Raw genomic sequence first — 20,036 nt, forward strand, 5'->3', positions numbered from 1 at the left:
TCCATTGACTTGGAGAATCTCGTGTGATCTGTGTGAATTCTTTTCTCAATTGTGAAATGTGCCAAGATGAACAGAGCATTTAATTAGTGAAATTGTACAGTATTGTCCTAGTTCTTGTCATGTAAAAGGTAGATTTGGAGAAACTAATTTAAAGTTACCTTTCAGGTAGAAGAGAGCAGGTGAGTTTCTTTTTAGAAAAAGCCAATAGATGTTGATTAGCTCAGTAAGATGAAATGGTTGCCCAGCAGTAATACACAAAAATCACAATAACTTTCTCTAGCTCTAATTTTTTCACTAATCTATAGATTCCTTGCCTGATCAAGGATAAACTTAAAAAATGATACTGGAAAAATGTAAAAATTATTTATTCAACAGTTTTTACAAAAAGGTAATTCATAACTTAATGGCTATTCAAGGCATTTTGGCAAGTCTTAGAGTATTTTACATATGTTTGTATATTAGAATTTAGACATTGGTTCTGAGTGAACCAACAATAAGTTTTCAGTTTAAACAGGTTGGCATTTTCCCTGCTTAACAGATTTAAGAATGAGACATATCCAAATAGATAATATTTATAAATGCCAATGTACTTCAAGTAAGCTTTAGAGAACAACTTTAAACCAAGGTTATTATTTGGATTTACCCTGACCTGTTCTAAATTACAGAATCAGAACAGAAACCAGCGGATGTTTTTTATTCAACTATTAAAGTAACTGGACCAGTCTAATATTATACAGGACTTAAGGTATAAGCAATTAAAATAGGCCATAACATCTTTTTGAAAAAACATGGATATTAATTATTACAAGATATCAAGAAACCATGATTGAGTAAAGAATATATAACAATTAGTTCATTTTAGTTTCCTTGAAAAATCTATTCCAGATCTTCTAACTTGCACTCATTGATGATCGCCTCAGTTTGTTCCAGAGCATGGATCATGGTTAACATCTTCAGCATTTCTTTTATTGATTCTCTGGAAGTTGAGGGGGAAAATACATTAATGTATGAAAATGTTATGGTACTGCTGGAGTCTGAATAACAAATGCAAGGGTTATTAAGTAAGTCAATTCATTTTAGGCGATAATCAGGCATTTAGAAAGAAATGATAAGAGTTGGCATTTAGCCTGAAGGCTGTATGCAGAGTCATACAGCATAGAAACAGGCCCTTTAACAAAGCTATGCCAACCCTTTATTTCTGATAATTTGGTCAATCCCATTTTATTCTCCCATCAACTTGCCAACATACTAAGGACAATATACAGTGGAAAATTTGCCTACCAAACCACAAGTCTGGGATGTGTTAGGAAATCCTGAAAGAAACCCATGTACTCAAAGGGAACATCAGTTTGCAGACAATGACAGAGGTCAGGATTGAACCTGGGGCATTAAGTTGTGAGGTAGCAGCTCTATCAGCTCCACCACTGCCATTCAACAAGATTGTGGCTCTATGATTAATATCCGCACCCAGGAGTCTATCACTCTTGATTATAATGACAGCCTCCCAGCACTTCATGTTGGAATTCCAAACATCTTGAATTGGAAAAAAAAAGTCTCATTTGACTTCTAAATTATCTATTCCTTGTTCTGAGACTGTGATGCCCTCAGTTGCAGACTCAATAGTTCCAAACAAAAAAATCCCTCCTATCTTTCCTAAAGAGCCCTGTAAGAATTGGAACGAACCTGGCAAATGTTGTCTGTATTCCCTTCCTTTGCAAATGACACCAAAATTGAAATAATGTTTCACCAAGGCCTTTTACAATTTCAGTAAAACACTCTTACCCTTTATACTCAACCTTTGGATTGAACACTATCATACGAATACGAATCCTCTCAATACCAACCACACTTGTGCATTTGCTTTCAATGACTTGCATACAAAGATATGGCACAGCCAGTATTGCTGTGGCCTCACCAATCCAATCCTGACCTCCAGTGCTATCAGGGTGGAATTTGAAAGTTCTTGTGTGTCTCCTCTGGGTTCTCCCACAAGCTACAGATGTACAATTTGATAAGGGAGTGGTAGAATCTTGGGATGGGGATTGAGGGAAAGTGTAGTTAAATGTGGATAGAATAAATATATTGACAGGAAGATTATCAATCTAGAATTAGTAGAAAAAGATGATTGATGGTCAGTGCTGTCTAAGTGGGGCAAAGGGCTTGTTAGGGTTCTGTTTTGTATTATGGCTACAAAACCCAGGTGCCTTTGAACATTATTATTTCCTACTTTCTCACTGATTTAAAAACAGTAAGAACTTTATTTTCTACTTAATAACCTCACATTTTTCTTTCAATGTATGCCATCTGTAGTGTTTTTCACTCCTGTAGCTCATTTAAAGCACCTGCAAGTCTTTTTGCCTTGCCATCAGTAATCACAGTCTCTGAGGTTCAAGTCAGCAGCAAATATCAGCTAGGACTAGAATACAAAAGCAAGGATGTAACATTGAAACTTTATAAAGCATTGGTCAAATTGCACTTGGGAGTACTGAGCAGTTTTGGCCCCCTTATCTAAGATGTGCTGGCCTTGGAGAGAGTCCAGAGGTGGCTCACAAGAATGATCCCAGGAATGAAAGGGTTAATGTATGAGGGATCTATGACTCTGGGCCTGTACTCACTGGAGGTTAGAAGAATGGGGGGGGGGGGGGGAATCTCTTTGAAGCCTATTGAATATTGAAAGCGCAAACACAAGGAAATCTGCAGATGCTGGAATTTCAAGCAACACACACAAAAGTTGCTGGTGAACGCAGCAGGCCAGGTAGTATCTCTAGGAAGAGGTACAGTCGACGTTTTGGGCCAAGACCCTTCGTCAGGACTAACTGAAAGAAGAGTTAGTAAGAGATTTGAAAGTGGGAGGGGGAGTAGATTCTGTGGCTGTGAAAGAGAAGCCAGGATGGTGTTTTGCCTTCCAAGTGCGAGAGTCCAGGATGTCTTAGAGCTGCTGCAGAAGATTCTCAAGTTGGAGGGTGAGCAGCCAGAGCTTGTGAAATGCAATCTTCTGCCAATTCATTGACAATGTATAAATTGGATTTGATGTTTTGCTAGTTTGCTTCAGATGTTAACAATGATCAGCATAATGAAACTAAATGTATGTTAATTCCCTGTAATCATAATTAAATCACCTTCCAATATTATCCACATCTTGAGTCGTTGCACCATTCTCATGTATTCTACGTATAGATTGCAGCAGATATTTACACAGGTTTTCTAATTGGGGAAGGCTACCCCGTCCTTGCAGATTTTCAAACCAGCTCCGGGGAAAGCAATCTATAATCTGAAAGCAAAAGCAAAATCAGTATTCTCACAAACAATAAAAAACCAAAAGTTTAATTGTTATTTTCAAACTACCCAATAAAGTTGTTAAGATCAGCTATTAAAAACAAATGCATGGTACTGTGGCAGAATGTATCAACAATCAGGAATTCTGGTAAATCTTCCAATTCTGTTGCTGAAGCAAATGGGAAACCAGATTCACTGGAAGAAAAGGGTTACAGAGTCATTCATATTCTGGGAACCAGAAATGTCAGAGTACTGTAGGGGAATTCTAACATTTCATATGTGAACTGAAACTTCACATACGAATGCATTTTATTAAATGAATTCTCCACAATACAATCATAGCAGTTAGCTGACTCTTAATATCAAAGGATCAGCTAACTCAGGACAGATCTAATGTTAGCCCATAGTTGTTTTCTATTAACCCCACAGAAAAAATATTTTTTAGTAATATCTCAAAAATTGTCCTGCAAATCACAATGTCTGATCCCAAGTTCCCAAAAGAAAAGTCAGCATCATGTTTAAGTCTCAAGTTTAAACTCAAGAATGCTCAAAGACAGTCAAACATAAGCACTTGGGTCAATGCTGAATCAGAAACCACCAGAAATGCAAGCATAAACTTTTGGATCTTAACATGTTTAATCAATTTTTAAAAAAATTATAAAATTACACTAATAGTGCACACTACTAGGTCACAAACAGGATTTTTGAAATCCTTCCTTCAATACACTGTTTAAACTTTACGTTTTAAAATTGTTTTAGTTCAAAAATAACAATTTACAATATGTTAAAATTGTAACAACAGTATTTTTGAACCTACACTTTATAACAAGTAATTTATATCTCATTGACCAAACATTACCTACATGCCCACTAATTACCTTTCTACATTTTTCTATATTTTTTGAATGAGATGGAGAAGTTTGAAGGATTAGTAAAATGTAACGATTGAGAAGTTTGTCCAGACTCAAGTCCTGTAGGGTTTCATCTGGTAACAAGCCATCCCACTGCAGAATATTATCCAATAGCTGAAAGGAAAAATATCTTTTTAAAATACCAATATTCAACTTAAGTTAAAATTTCAAAAAATATCCAATATTATGAAAATATAATAGGCATGAGGTTCCAGAAGTTTACTCCAACATAAACTGACATAAAAAATCTTGTATTTGACACGATCCTGTTAAAATTAATTAATGAAATTATAATTCAAAACAGAGACAGGGAAGAGCATACACATTAAAATGTGGACATTGCTTGATTATTTCCTCAAATTTGACTCCTTGTTCTTAACAGTGCACATTATGCTCAAATGTTTAACTCCCTTCCCAATTTAGCACTGGTCATTTTCTTTGTCTGTTAAGTTTCTGATATTTGTTTAATTATTAGTCATTGTACTTTTGCTTTTGTTCTTCTTCACTCTCTAAATAGGAGCTTCTTAATGTTTTTGGTTTGAAGAAACTCAGGCAACAAGTAGTTATAAACACAACAGGAATCTGTGAACCCATTTTGAGCACTCAAGAGCTGATCATAGAAACTTAGAAAAGCTACAGCACAATACAGGCTCTTCGGTCCACAAAGTTATGCCGAACATGTCCCTACCTTAGAAATTACTAGGATTACCTATTGCCCTCTATTTTTCTAAGCTCCATGTACCTATCCAAAAGTCTCTTAAAAGACCCTATTGTATCCGTCTCCACCACCATTGCCGGCTGCCCATTCCACACTCACCACTCTCTGCGTAAAAAACTTACCCCTGACATCTCCTCTGTACCTACTCCCAAGCACCCTAAACCTGTGCCCTCTTGTGGCAGCCATTTCAGCCCTGGGAAAAAGCCTCTGACTATCCACACGATCAATGCCTCTCATCATCTTATACACCTATCATATCTGACATTTTCCATTTTTTCCCCAACAAGAAGTGCCAGATCCCCAGTTAGCATTCCCAAATCCATCTGGGCAGTTAAGATTTTAAGAAAAGTGTCTCTTTTATATAGATCTTAAAATAATCCAAATAACAGGTATCAGGAAATTTAGCATCTGCTTATTCAGGGACTTTATTCAAATAATTGCACTGACATCAATAGTGTGTTCGGTTAGCGTACTGCTACATCCTTTACTAATGAAGCAGCCTTTACACTAACAGGAAAACCCAGAGTCAGTGGTAACATTTATTTTGGACACTCTTAAGATGACATGTATGAAAGTACAATTAGCATTCAATAGATATATTCTCACCTTTACAGCTGACCAGAACTGTCTTTCCTGAAACTGAGAATAGATTGATGTTTGATCTTCCAAAACACTGTTAAAATAAAATGAAAAAGTTGAAAGACTCACATAACTACAAAAGTTCTACAGGCAGACTTTGATCTCCCTTTAGCAAAAATATCTGTGCTTGAATATAAAGTGATTCACCCTTAATCCCTTATTTCTGATGAGTTTTCAACCATGTGGATATTTCAGAAACATTATTTACTTTAAAAAGTATTCAAATATAATCACTAAATTCTCATTAATGGAACTTAGAATATTTATTAAAATACTCTCATTTGATAACCTAGATTCATTTTGACATTGAGTGAAGGCAGGATCAAGCTCACCCGCGATGCTAAAATGGTACCTGTCAAATGGATGTTTGGGTGGGCTACAAGAAGGTAAACGACATCCAAGAAACCATGAAAATTAGGAAAAAGAAAGCATTTGGAACACTTTACATCTTCAACTTATTAAGACATTAGCAGCTACCTCGAATGGGGTATTTGGTGACAAGGAGATTGGGGCATGTTTTAGGGATTCCTTACGAACCCATTTTTATCTCTGCTGTAGATTCTTGTTGACAGTGCCAAATGAAAGCCTTGGTTCGGGGATTATTTCAGTATATTCTTTCATTTAAATATGACCAGTAGAAATAATTTAAACTACAGTAAAATCATTCTACTCCCAAAAGAAAAACAATTTAAAAAGTAAAGCAAATTGTGCTATTTTAATAGGCAACATATGGACAATGTGAAAAGAAAAGTAAATACATAAATATGAATGAGCTTTAAGAGGCAGCTCCTGTAGGTCAATTATGAAACGAGTACAAGTAAGGTAACAAATGAGAAGGTAGGCAAGTGAAAATAAAAGGATGGTGAAATGTCATACGCTGACATGTTCCGCTTTGCAATGAAGGGTCCTGTTTATTAATTAACATATGCTCTTCAAATGTGCCCTAAATCTCCACAGAAAAAAACAGATGATTTGACCAACATAGCAAGATGCAGCTTCTCCTCACATAACATTAACGTAGTTGGAGAAATGCCCTGGAATAGGTTTCAGCTCTCGACAAAAGGAAGTCTGGCAAATGTGGAAGTGGTTTTAAAAGATGATATGGGCAGAAGGTCCGTGCTCAACGTGGGTTCAGATATGACTGTAAAACCAGAAACAAAACAGTCCAGACATGGGCAACTGGAGTGAGAGAGAGATACGAACTCAGTTGGGCAAGAATTGTGGAGCTTCACAATGGTCATGCTTGAAGAACTGACAGGGAAGTAACAATATAAAAGTGTTTTATTTACCTTTTTGGATAGAGAGGAATGTAAATATCTTCTTCTACAGACAAAGTTATTCTCATGACAATACTTTTTTTCAGAGCCTAATTTAAGGAAAAATGGTCAGTGTGTTAAAATAGGGTCTTCTTGAAAATATTCCAACATATAGACAAATATCAATATTTCTGTTTGAAAAGTGGCATTCTACAATAATCCAACAGATTATCTCAAGACATAAAACACTTAAGTTTTTAAATGTCCAAGGCACATAAAACGGCTAAAACCAGATGCAGCATTAACAAAAAGACAAACCCTCAAACCCATCTTGGTCTTCTGTCAAAGTTGATCAGTGACATTTTGGGGCAGCATCTCCACAATGCACCTCCCTCATCAATTTATGTTTTTATCTTACTACTGGATGTGAGATAAAGGAGGACCTGAGAGACAGGCCTCACTCAACCAGTCCAAGAAAGCAGGCATACTGAGGCAGCAAAGGTACTGCTTCCAGTGGACCCAGTCCGTTATGCTCTGACCAAAGGTATTCACTTCAGAATACTACAATATTCTCATACTTCCCTATACTATTGACTGAAACTTGTCTAAGGCCCAATTACCATCTGCTTCATGAGGGATTAAAATGCAACACAAAATATTTGGCTTCCAATCAACTTACTTTTCAATGGCAATATTTTACATCTGATTGTCGTGGTAATACATCCTGATCATTAAGCTACAGCTTCACAGCAATGACCATGAACACTTGTCAAACTGACAGCAAGATCTCTTTTTGACTGAGTTAAGATTAATTTAGAACCAAGCACAGCCTAGATGACTGGGATTTGTATTAAATATTAATACTGACCTATTGCCTATTACACATCAGTGTTCAAAAACTTGCATGAATTTTTGAGTAATTAGAGAACTTGTGGACAGTTCCCCAAAAGTATCTGTTCAGAACAGTAATACAAGAAAGGAGAAACAATTTAAACACTGGAGCTGACAAAGTTTCGAATTCACCTCATCTATTTCCTGCATGTCAGCTCTTAGATCCTCTCCTGCTTCCACCCCATCAGCCTCGGCATTTAACAGATCATTTCTCATCAACGTCAAGCACATGTTCCTCTCTCTTCTCCTTTCAGTAACTTGAAGGGACCATTCCCTTTTGAGTCCCTGGTCCACTCTTGTGTTCACAATCATTTCCCTTTCTACAGGAAATGCACATTCAGTCCCTTTTAGCTCTTTCCTTCCCACCGCCCAGGGACCGAAATGGTCCTAAGTAAAGCTCCACTTTACTTGAACTTTTTCCAAACTAATATACTGGTGTCCACTCTGACCATCTACCTTTATCTACGCCTCTCATAATTTTATATACTTATCAGAACACTCTCAGTCCCAAAGAAGACAATTCAATTCAGGACTTGCATCACCAGGTTCAAGAACAGTTATTACACCTCTACCATCAGCTCTTGAATAAAAGGGGATAACTACACTCACTTGCTCTATCATTGAAATGTTCTTACAACCTTAAATCTTACTTTAAGGACTCTATCTCATTATATCACGTTCTCCTTATTCATTGCTATTTATTTATATTTGCGTTTGCAAAATTTGTTCTCTTCTGCACCCTGGTAATCTTTCATTGGTGCTGTTAGTTACTATTCTATAAATTTGCTGATCATGCCCACAGGAAAATAAATCTCAGGGTTGTATATACTCTCTAATCCAGGCACGTTAGTTAATATCTTCTGCAGCCTCTCCAAAGTCTTCACATCCTTCACGAAGTGCAATGATCAGAATTGTACAGAACACTCCAACTGTGGCCTAACCAAAGATTTATATACAAACGTTTGTAGTTGCAATATGATTAGTCAACTTTTATACTCAATGGCAGCTATGTTCGGTTGCAGAGTCCAAATATTCTTACTATAGAACTGTAGTCATGAACAAACTCATACATCTTGCATTTTGTCAGGTTATTAATATAGGCAGTAAATAATTTAAGGCCACGCCAGGATCGTGGGGCACTCCAGTTGGTTTAAATTATCTGTCGTTTTGTATTATTAATTTGCTTGGATCTCTTTCCAGGAGTCCAGCATTTATCATAGCTATCCTCTTCCTTTACACATATTCTTTCAAGATCTAGACTTTTATTTTGACATTATTTTCCAGTTTACTTGCATAATCAAAATTCTCCCTCCTCGTGAGGTTTTTAGTCTTCCAATACTCCAATACGGGTTCCTGAAAATATTCGCAGTGCTCTACCACCTTTGTTGAGGACTAATAGTTTATATTTCTCAAGCCCCTTTTTCTGATTGTGATAAATTTCTGCTTATAGAATAGCTGCATAAATATCTACCTTTGCTCATCTACTGACCTCGCCTTCAAATAGTTATCAAAGCCCACTATGGATAGCTCGATCTTCACACCTCTGTAGTTGAGAAAACTGATTTTGGACCAGAGACGTTCACCCAAACGTATTTGAAATTCCATGATAATATGATCCGTAACTGCAAAATCTATTATTATTCCACTTCATCACACATGCCGAAATTCTAAAGTAGCCTTTCCACCAGATTCCATAACATATTGCTTTGAGAAACAATCCATGAAGCACTGTCTACTTTACTCAGGCCCATTTAATTCGTTCAATGAATATACAGATTTAAATAACTTATAAATGCAATTCCCTTTATACATACCTTTGATAGTTTCACATTTATGCTTTAACTCGCTGCAAGGCAAATCTTTGGCAGTCTATTTTTAGTACTCCTTATTTTCACATAACCTAGTCCCACATCACCACCACTGCGTCCACATCACTTCTCAGTACTATACTGACACCTTCCTCAACCAATTTTGCTAGTCCATCTCCTTTCCTTTTCGTCCACTCTTTTGAAAAGTTGGGCAACTTGGAATCAAGGTCAACATGAAATCATGACCCTGTACAGGTGATCGCTCACCCCTGGTTTGCAAGATGATTGCCAGAAAATAGTGCAAATCATGATTTTCCATCATGAGGCCTCATCATATGCACCTGCATCAGGAAATGCAAACTGACAAAAACCTTTATGCATTGATATTTTTTTTTACTTTTTTGCCCCTATATAAATACTGTAAGAATGAATTTTATTCCATATCTCTAATTTTTGTGTAGTGGTTTCCGAATTCTGTATGGTTGGATTTCTGTAATCTGAATGGCCATAACGCAGCAGCCACCTGTAATTTCAAACCAAAGTCGATTTTATCAGTGCAAATGATTCATCTGGCTCATTTAAAATACTGCATGGATTTAGATAAAGAGACACGCTTTGGTTTTACAAATAACTGTAATGATATCTTCCAACTCTTTGTTTAAACCAAAACTGGAAATTCATTTCACAGAATGACTGCTGGCTTCATTGGTAATTAGCACAGGATAATGTTACTTCCACTTTAAGGATATAATCCTAGGTTCCAGCTTATTGCTATTCTAAGAAAAAGTAATAGTATTCAAATAATATTAACTGTAACATTAACTTTTAACTCAGCAAGATTCTTTAGAAGTGATTCCTGTACCTGTGTGGCCTTGCTTTGTTCATTTCCAAACACATTATATTCCTCTTTCAGTTTTCTGAAGATTTGTACTAAACACTGTGTTTGTGAGGACGACAAAAGATCCCACACATGAATTACAAAACCTGGGAGGGTAAAATTAAAGTGCTTTTGTAAACCATAAATAGCTCGCATGTTAACTGAATAGTTTTAATTTTTCCTATTAAGTGTAATAATGTACAATATGATTTCAATTACTATCATTACATTAAAAACTATAACTATTTCCATGAAAACCTAGGAAAGTCTAAAATACTGTTCAACATTGGAAACATGAAATGAAGTCAAGTTGTAAGGCCCAGCAGTATCTCACCTGGTCCCTCAACACCATCTCCATAGCCAAGAAAGCCCAGCAGCGTCTCTACTTTCAGCGAAGGCTGAGAAAAGTCCATCTCCCACCCCCACCACATTCTATAGAGGATGTATCGAGAGCATCCTGAGCAGCTGCGTCACTGCCTGGTACAGGATTTGCACTGTCTCAGATCGCAAGACCCTGCAGCAGATAGTGAGGTCAGCTGAGAAGATCATCCGGGTCTCTCTTCCCGCCATTACAGACATTTACACCACACGCTGCACCCGCAAAGCTAACAGTATTGTGAAAGACCCCACACAAACTCTTCTCCCTCCTGCCATCTGACAAAAGGTACCGAAGCATTCGGGCTCTCATGACCAGACTGTGCAACAGTTTCTTCCCCCAAGCCATCAGACTCCTCAATACTCAGAGTCTGGACTGACATCTACATTATGTATTATTATATTGTAATTTGTCCTCTACTGTGCCTATTGAGTTGTTTATTAATTACTGTACTGCCCTGCATTGTTTTCTGCAGTTTATGTAGTCCTGTGTAGGTCTGTAGTCTCGTGCAGTTTTTATGTTGTTTTACGTAGTCTAGTGTAGCCTTGTGCTGTCTCACATAGTCTAGTGTAGTTTTGTGTTGTTTCATGTAGCACCATTGTTTCATTTTCACTGTGTACTGTCCCAGCAGCTTATGGTCGAAATGACAATAAACTTGACTTGACTTCAGAGAAGGACAAAAATTTTAAAATTTCATGTTGTGATTCCTATTGGTTTGAAATGATTTACTGCTTAGTCTGTTCCTACTATAATTAATTTACAACATCAAAAGCAAGAAAATGTAGATATCAATAAATTACCTTCAATTTTAGGAATGACTGTTTTCTCAATTACTGTCAGAAGTAATGCTGCATCAGACTTGTCTTTTTTCTTAAATTCTTCATCTTCCAAATGACAGTACTCTTCCAAAGCTGAAATCCACGGCATTTCCAACAAGTGTAAACAATCTTGCTAAACAGCAAAGATGGATTTTAGGCATCTGCTAACCACTTCCACCCAACTCTAATCAGTTCACTAAGAGTACTGCTAGATACTGGAGCAGCAGCACTGCTGCAGCTAGTGCGGCTGTTACACAGATCCAGGTTTGACACTGATCTTGGTGACGTTTCTATGACGTTTGCTCATTCTCTGTGATTTCCTTTGGATGCTCCAGTTCTCCCCACATGTTAAAGATGGGCAGGTTGATAAGGTGAATGAACAACTGTAGATTGCTGTTAGTGCAGGCAGGTGGTAGAAGAATGGGAAGTGGGACACGTGAAACAGAAGAGTTTTGGGGGGGGGGGAATAAGTGGGGGAACGCACTTGGTCTTGGTCTGAAAGCCAGCATAAACTTGATCGAACGAGTGGCCTTTTATACAATAAAATTTAAAATATGATAGAATAAACAAATACCACCAGGACTTCCTGGAATATGGAACTTAGTTGTACTTCATCCACTCTACACTATACTTACTTTAAGAGGATTCCAGCTGATTAGCTGCATACGAATTAAAGGATTCAGAATTTTTTGAAGACAGAGTCCAATATAAGCATCATAATATGAATCAGGAAATTTCTCCCGCCACAGCCTAAACTTGGCAAAAATTCTGTCAACACTGTAGAAGTCTTCTTGTACATCACTGAAAATTTTCCTGGCTTCCTTCAGAATGTGATCTGAAATCACAAAAGTGTTTGTTTAGATAAGAACCCCCTACGGAGTTAAAACATAAAAGCCTCATTCACAGTTCAAAGCTTAAAAGATCAAAGCCATGTTTAAAACCCATGTAGGATGTCATAAGAATACTGGCAGATGAGCAGCTGGGCAACTCCCATCAATGCTGATAATGACAAGCATTCAGAAGCTCATTTTAGTGCACTGAAATCTTACTTCAGTCCCTTCAGGAATCAGCTGTAAGGTGTAATTTCAAAAAGCAAGACAAATGAAAGTCTAAACTAACATATCACAGCATCACACTAAAAGATCCTTACTAGAGTCATAAAACACCACAATACAGAAACTGGCCCTTCATCCCATCTAACCTGTGCCGAACCATTAATCCACCTAGTCCCATTAACCTTCACCAGATCACAGCCCTCCATACCCCTCTTGTCCATGTAACCTATCCAAAGTTCTTTTATATGTTGAAATCAACCTCGCATCCACAACTTGTGCTGGCAGCTTGTTCCACACTCACCACCCTCTAAGTGAAGCAGTTCCCCCTCAGGTTCCTATTAAATATTTCACCTTTCACCCTTAACCCATGACCTCTAGTTGTAATCTCACCCAACCTCAGAGGAAAAAGTCTGCTTGCATTTACCCTCTCTATACCCGTCATAATTTTATATATCTCTATCAAATCTCCCCTCAATCTTCTACATTCCAGGGAATAAAGTGTCTAACCAATTCAACCTTTCCCTATAACTCGGGTTCCCAAGTCCTGGCAACATCCTTGTAAATTTTCTCTGCACTCTTTCAATCGTATTTACATTTTTCCTGTAGGTAGATGACCAAAACTGCACCCAATACTCTAAATAAAACCTCACTAACTCCTTATACAATTTCAACATAACATCCCAATTCCAGTGCTCTGTACATTGACTATGAAGCCCAATGTGCCAAAAGCTTTCTTTACAGCCCTATTTACCTGTGACACCACTTTGAAGGAATAATGGATTTGTATGCCCAGATCACTTTGTTTTACCTCATTCCTCAGTGCCATAGCTCTCACCGTGCAAGATCTATGCTGGTTGTTTCTCCCAAAGTGCAACATCTCACACTTGTCTGCATTAAATTCCATCTGCCATTTTTCCATCTGGACCAGATCCCATTGCAAGCTTTGATAGTCTTCCTCACTGTCCACTACATCTGCAAATTTGCTGATCCAGTTTACCACATTATCATCCAGATCACTGAATTAGATGACAAACAAGAAAGGACCCAGCAACGACCCCTGCAGCACACCAGTAGCCACAGGTCTCCTACGAAGCCAAAGTCTAATCCAATTTACAACCTCATCTTGAATGCCAAGCGACTGAATGTTCTTGACCAACCTCCCATGTGGAACCTTGTCAAAGGCTTTGCTAAAATCCATGTAGACAACTTCCATTCCTTGCCTTCATCAACTTTCCTGGTAACTACCTCGAAAAATGCTGTAAGATTGGTTCGGCATGACCTTCCATGCACAAAGCCATGTTGACTATTCTTAATCAGTTCCTGTCTTTCCAAATACATATACATCCAGTCCCTTAGAATACCTTCCAAGAACCTTCCCACTACAGATGTCAGGCTCATTAGCCTATTCTTAGAGCCTTTCTTAAACAATAGAACAATATTAGCTATTCTCCAATCCTCTGGCACCTGACCTGTGGCTAAGGATATTTCTGCTAGGCCCCTGCCTCCCACAAGGTCCAATGAACATGTTGTCAAAACCCGGGGATTTATCCACCCACCTAATTTGCTTCAACACAGCAAACAACTCCTCCTCTGTAATCTGTACGGGGTTTCTTATCTCGCTAGTGAACCTCCTCAAATCTATAGACTTTGTGTCCATCTCAAGTAAATACAGATGCAAAAAATCTATTTAAGATGTCCCCCTCATCTCTTTCTGTTCCACACAGATTACTACTCAGATCTTCCAGAGCCCAAGATTTGTCCCTTGCTATCCTTTTACTCTTAACATATCTGTAGAATCCCTTTAGATTCTCCTTCACCTTGTCTGCTAGAGCAACCTCATGCTTTCTTTTAGCACTCCTGATTTCCTTCTTAAGTATTCTCTTGCACTTCTTATACTCAAGTACCTCATTTGATCCTCCCTGTTTATACCTGCTATGCACCTCCTTCTTTTTCTTAACTAGGGCCTCACTACCTGTTACCCTTAAACCTGTTATCCTTTCCTTTTATTTGACGGTAACAAAGAAATTCTGTACTCTCAAAATTTCACTTTTGAAAGCCTCTCACTTACCAAGTACACCCGTGCCCAAAAATAACCTGTCCTAATTCACACTTGCCAGATCCTTTCTGATACCATCAAATTTGGCCTTTTTCCAACTTAGAATTTCAACTTGAGGAAATTTTCTTTTCCTTTTCCATAATTACCTTTAAACTAATGGCATTATGATCACTAGTTTATATGGTTGTCTTAACCAAACATTGGATTGGATTCAGCAGTAAAACCAACAATTTTGCACTATACAGGAAAAAAGCAAAAGATTTTACTGAAAATGCACAAATGTGACAACGTCCGGAAAGTTAAGCAAATATGGTGACCTTCATCAAACTGATGAGTCAGATTTGAGAAGTCCCTCTGTATATTTCTTTTTTTCTCTTGCTGAACCACCTGATGCACATTTCCACCACTATTCTCCACAAAGTCAATACCTGATAGTCTCCCTGAAAACATTCTTCATGAACCCAAGCAGTCAAGTTCAACACTCACAATAACTCTGGAAGAGCAATAAGAAGTTACTACTGTGTCGTTCATGAATCACCCCATCTGCAAGAGTATAAACTGAGATAGCATAAACATACCTTTTGTAGGGGTTTGAGACGCAACACCCGTCGCTATAATATGGCAGTGAGACATCCTAATACCCTAAAATCCTAACAGAAAAACAAAACTCCAAGGAAGCAGCCTGTATTGGCACCTCCAACATTTGGCATCTCAATTAATTTAAAATGGAATCACAATATCCTGTGTTTCCAGGTCTTCTGCTATATTGCTGCTGGAGACTATTTGACCATTAATACAGGGTAATAAAGTATGTTTTTAATGGGAATGCAACCTGTCTAAAAATACACACACACATATACCTATATACAGCGTAATTGTGTTCATTGCCAAATTTGAGACTTGGGTGGTGCCAGACCATCAGCAGGCAGTAGCACAAGAAATTCTCCAGTGAACAAATAATTTCAAGGGAGCACAAGAGCTCAGGCTCCAGTGTGCTGGAGGGGGCAGTGGAAATAGGGTGCTTGTGAGTCAGATGCTGACCGATTCGGATTTCTAAATAATCAGATAGCTGATTATCAGAGTCCTTCTCTAACTTTATAATGGAGTCAATAGAAATTATTATATATTTCCTTCCAACATAGAAGGCCAGCATTCAGCAACCATCTACGCTGGCCCATACGACAAACCTGTTCCTACCAGGCCAAGGTAACAAACAGTGAAAACTGGATGTGGAGCGATATTTAGAGTTGGGTAAAAAGAAAACAGAAGTATACACAGGCAATGTTATGGTAGTCATGGGAGATTTTTTTTTAAATTTTATTTTTATTTGGATAAGGAATTCACAATTATCATGTACTTTTTTCACACATATAACCTTTTCCATTTTTTTCTATGTATAAAACTACAATTATTTATACATTCTTAAGTACACATTGAGATGATATAAAAGGAAAATAAACATTTAAATAGATAATTATGTACTGTGGTAAATCTAACCTATTAGGCTAAGTAATGAAATTAGTTATTAAGAAAAATGGTAATAATAGTTTCCATACAACCCTTCTGGACCATTTCCACTGGTCCAAAATGTTGCATACAAGCCTATATACCAACCATTGTAGGTGTTTATATCCCAATTTGTTCGTGCTTATTCCTGCCCGCAGACATAATTATCCAATCCCTATGTACTTATTTACTTAATTTTTTCATTTTTTTTTTATCCCTTTCCCAAATCTTTCCCTTTACTTGTGTTAATTCTCTATTTTCCAAAAAAAAACAAACATTTAGACTAGGGGTGCTTACATTAGCAATATTACTGTGTTGATGAGAAGAGCAATATAAATCATTAGGAGAGTCATCTAAAGTCTGCTCGCATTGGGGTTATATATTCAATCCATTTATTCCAGATTTGATAAAATGTTTCTTTTTGAGTTCTCAGGGAGTAAGTCAACTTTTCCATTTTAAGTATTTCCAAGATAATTTCGTACCAATCTTCTAATGTAGGTGGTATTGGATTTAGCCATTTTCTAGTGATTGATTTCTTACTTGCCGCTAAGAGGGCCTGCAGCAACTTTATATCTTCCTTCTGTTCAAGGAACAATACATGCCCCAAATAGAGCGTCTCAAAGTTCAGAGGTATCTGGGACCTAAGTACCTTAACTAATGTTCTATGAATACCTTCCCAAAATAGACTTAATTTAGGGCAATCCCAGAAAATATGAAAATGATTTGCCTCCTTGGAGCCGCACCTTCTCCAACACATCACATTTGTATCTTTATATTTTTCCTGATATGGGGTCTTGAAGTATCTTATAATGTTTTTCCAACAATGTTCTCTCCAAGTCAAAGAATTAGTCGAGGACCATTGAAAGCTGCAGATTTTCCCCCAAGCCTCCTCTGAAAGTACCAACCCCGCTTCTTTCTCCCACTTCTCTTTAATATACAGTGTATTTACATTTTTAGCATGGGAGAGTGCATTATATAGGCGAGAAACTGATTTACTAGGTATTGAACTGCAAGCCGAATTCAGAATCTTGAAAAATTCTAATTCTACTGTTGATAGGTCTGTATATCTACAACTCTGGTTAACATAGTTTCGTATTTGAAGGTACCTAAAAAAGTCATTATGTTCTAGGCCATGTTTGTCCTGCAGGATTTGGAAACTTTGTAATACTCTTTTATCTATAAATGAGAGGTAGGTTGTAAGACCTTTCTTTATCCATAGCTCAAATCTTTTATCTCCTCTGTTGGGAAGGAATTCGGTATCATATGCACACCATCTAAAGAGTTTTAACATGTTATTAATTCCACATGAATTAACCACCTTCTGCCATACTTTTAATGTAAGATTTATCCAAGCATTATTAAATTTTTCCAACTGGGCCATCAATCCTTTGTCAGCTATTGAGGCCTGAAGAGGAAAACTGTCAACTAATCCAAATTCTATTTCCTTCCATCTAGCCTTATATTCCCTATTACACCAATATAACAGAGGGGTTATCTGTGAGGCATAAAAATAATTTCTCAGGCAAGGAAGAACCATACCTCCTCCTTCCTTCCCTAACTGTAAGGTGTTATATCGAATTCTAGGTTTCCTTCCTTGCCAAATGAAGCGGGAAATCCATTTGTCCCATTCTCTGAATTGATTATCATCCACCTCCACTGGTAAAGTACGGAAAAGATATAATAACCGAGGAAGAATATTCATTTTTATAGTATTTATTCTTGAATTTAAACTTAAAAAGGGGATAAGATTCCATCTATGCATATCTGCTTTTATCTCTGAGATTAATGGCCCATAATTTACCTGTGACAGTGTTGAAAGATCCTTCGGCAGAGTTATTCCTAAATATTTTAATGATTTAGCTTCCCACTTAAGATCGTATGTATCCTGCAATTTTTTGGATGGTGTATAATTTAGGGACATAACCTGCATTTTCTTTACATTTATTTTATAACCTGATATTTTCCCAAAGTCATCCAACAGTGTAAACAATCCTATAAATGATTTTTCTGGTTCACTCAGATAGACCAAAACATCATCTGCGAATAACGCCACTTTCTGGTCAATCCCTGCCACCTTGATACCTTTTACGATTTTGCTCTGTCTTATTAGTTGGGCAAGTGGTTCAATATATAGCGCAAAAAGGAGAGGAGAAATTGGGCATCCCTGTCGAGTGCCTCTCTCTAAAATGAAGGAGTCAGAGAGGTCCCCATTTATCTTAATTCGGGCTGTAGGGCTGTCATATAGAGTCTGAATTACTTTAATAAACCTTTCTTGAAAGCCGAATCTTCCTAACACTCTGTATAGGAATGCCCAACTAACCGAATCAAAAGCTTTCTCAGCGTCCAATCCTACTACCATTGTCTCTGTCTCGTTCTTATTAACCTGTTCTAATATGTGCAGAGTTCTCCTTATGTTGTCCTGTGTTTGTCTTTGTTGAATAAATCCAGTCTCGTCTAAATGGATTAGGCCAGGTAAAAGCTTTTCCAATCTGCGCGCTAATATAGATGTAAATAGTTTGTAATCTAAATTAAGAACACTAATTGGCCGATAATTGCCACATTCTAGTTTATCTTTACCCTCTTTCGGAATAACTGAAATAATCGCTTCTCTCCAGGAAGGTGGAGTTTCTCCTCTCTGCAAGATCCAATTAAAGGTGTTAAGTAGTAATGGGGCTAACTGTGTCTTCAGGGACTTGTACCACTCTGAGGTAAACCCATCAGAACCCGGGGACTTTCCAGCCTTTAACCTAGAGATGGCCACGTTCAGTTCTTTGACAGTTACTGCTTCTAATAAACTTTCATTTTATAAATCTGTAAGTTTAGGTAGATCTAAAAAATTCAATACACTGTCTATATAGGGCTTATTGGGGGCCCGGGGTTGGGAGTACAGCTCTCGATAATATGTTTCAAAACTCTCTTGAATTTTCCCTATTGTACTTTCCACAAGCTTTGTCTTTGGATTCTTTATTTTATGAATTGTATTGTCTGCTTGTTGTTTTCGTAATTTATATGCTAATAATCTAGCTGATTTACCTCCTACTTCATAATTCTTTTGTCTCAGGTAAAGAAAATTTCTTTGGGTTTTCCTGTTTTCGATTTGAATTACTTTTGTTGCTATCTCCAACTTGAAGTTGTTTTAATTTTCCTTGAAGGTCTGCTAATTTTTGTGCATTGATTTTTTTCATGTGAGTAGTAATGGAAATAATTTTCCCTCTCAGTACAGCTTTCAATGTATCCCATAAAATCACTGGTGATGTTTCTCCCGTGTCATTAAGGTCTAGATATTCTTTGATTTCTCCCCTTAATCTCTCCATTACTTTCGGGTTATTGAGTATATGTGAGTTTAGCCTCCATAGTGTTTTCCTCATTTTCCTTTCCAGGATTAGAGACATAGAGACTGGGCTGTGATCCGACAGATCAATTGTTGCAATATTACAGTTTTTTATCCTGAGTCTATCTGTATTAAAGATAAAGAAATAGTCTATCCTTGAATAGGCTGAATGAGGGAAAGAGTAATATGTATAATCTTTACTAGTAGGGTGTAATTCCCTCCAGACATCTATAATTCCCAACTCCTCCATCAATGAATTCACTTTCCGAGTCAGAGGTTTATTCTGAGTAACTATTCTTGAAGAATCTAATATAGGATTTAATCTAATATTAAAATCCCCTCCACAAATTACTACCCCTCGAGAACTGACCATTAGGTCAAAAATGTGTCTATAAAATGACCATTCACTACCTGGAGGAGCATAAACATTCAGCAATGTTATTTCTGTACCTTCTATTCTTCCTGTGATTTTTACAAACTGTCCTTCTTTGTCTCTAGTCTCTGAAATATGTTCATAA

The 20,036-nt window shown here is 37.3% G+C and overlaps 1 protein-coding gene across 1 annotated transcript in view; it reads right to left on the reverse strand.

Moving 5' to 3' along the window:
• Positions 1 to 161: 161 nt before the first annotated feature.
• Positions 162 to 20,036, reverse strand: part of LOC134338837 (intron Large complex component GCFC2-like) — a 51,435-nt gene continuing 31,560 nt past the window's right edge. The window contains exons 11-18 of the mRNA XM_063034976.1: positions 12,206 to 12,405; positions 11,553 to 11,703; positions 10,362 to 10,483; positions 6,834 to 6,910; positions 5,512 to 5,578; positions 4,155 to 4,301; positions 3,120 to 3,271; positions 162 to 976 (exon numbers count right to left, since the gene is read on the reverse strand). Of these exons, the coding sequence (XP_062891046.1) occupies positions 877 to 976; positions 3,120 to 3,271; positions 4,155 to 4,301; positions 5,512 to 5,578; positions 6,834 to 6,910; positions 10,362 to 10,483; positions 11,553 to 11,703; positions 12,206 to 12,405 (1,016 nt within the window). The 3' untranslated portion in view covers positions 162 to 876. The remainder of the gene's footprint in view (positions 977 to 3,119; positions 3,272 to 4,154; positions 4,302 to 5,511; positions 5,579 to 6,833; positions 6,911 to 10,361; positions 10,484 to 11,552; positions 11,704 to 12,205; positions 12,406 to 20,036) is intronic.

Source organism: Mobula hypostoma, chromosome 2 (assembly GCF_963921235.1).
Source record: "Mobula hypostoma chromosome 2, sMobHyp1.1, whole genome shotgun sequence".
NCBI classification, from domain to species: domain Eukaryota; kingdom Metazoa; phylum Chordata; class Chondrichthyes; order Myliobatiformes; family Myliobatidae; genus Mobula; species Mobula hypostoma.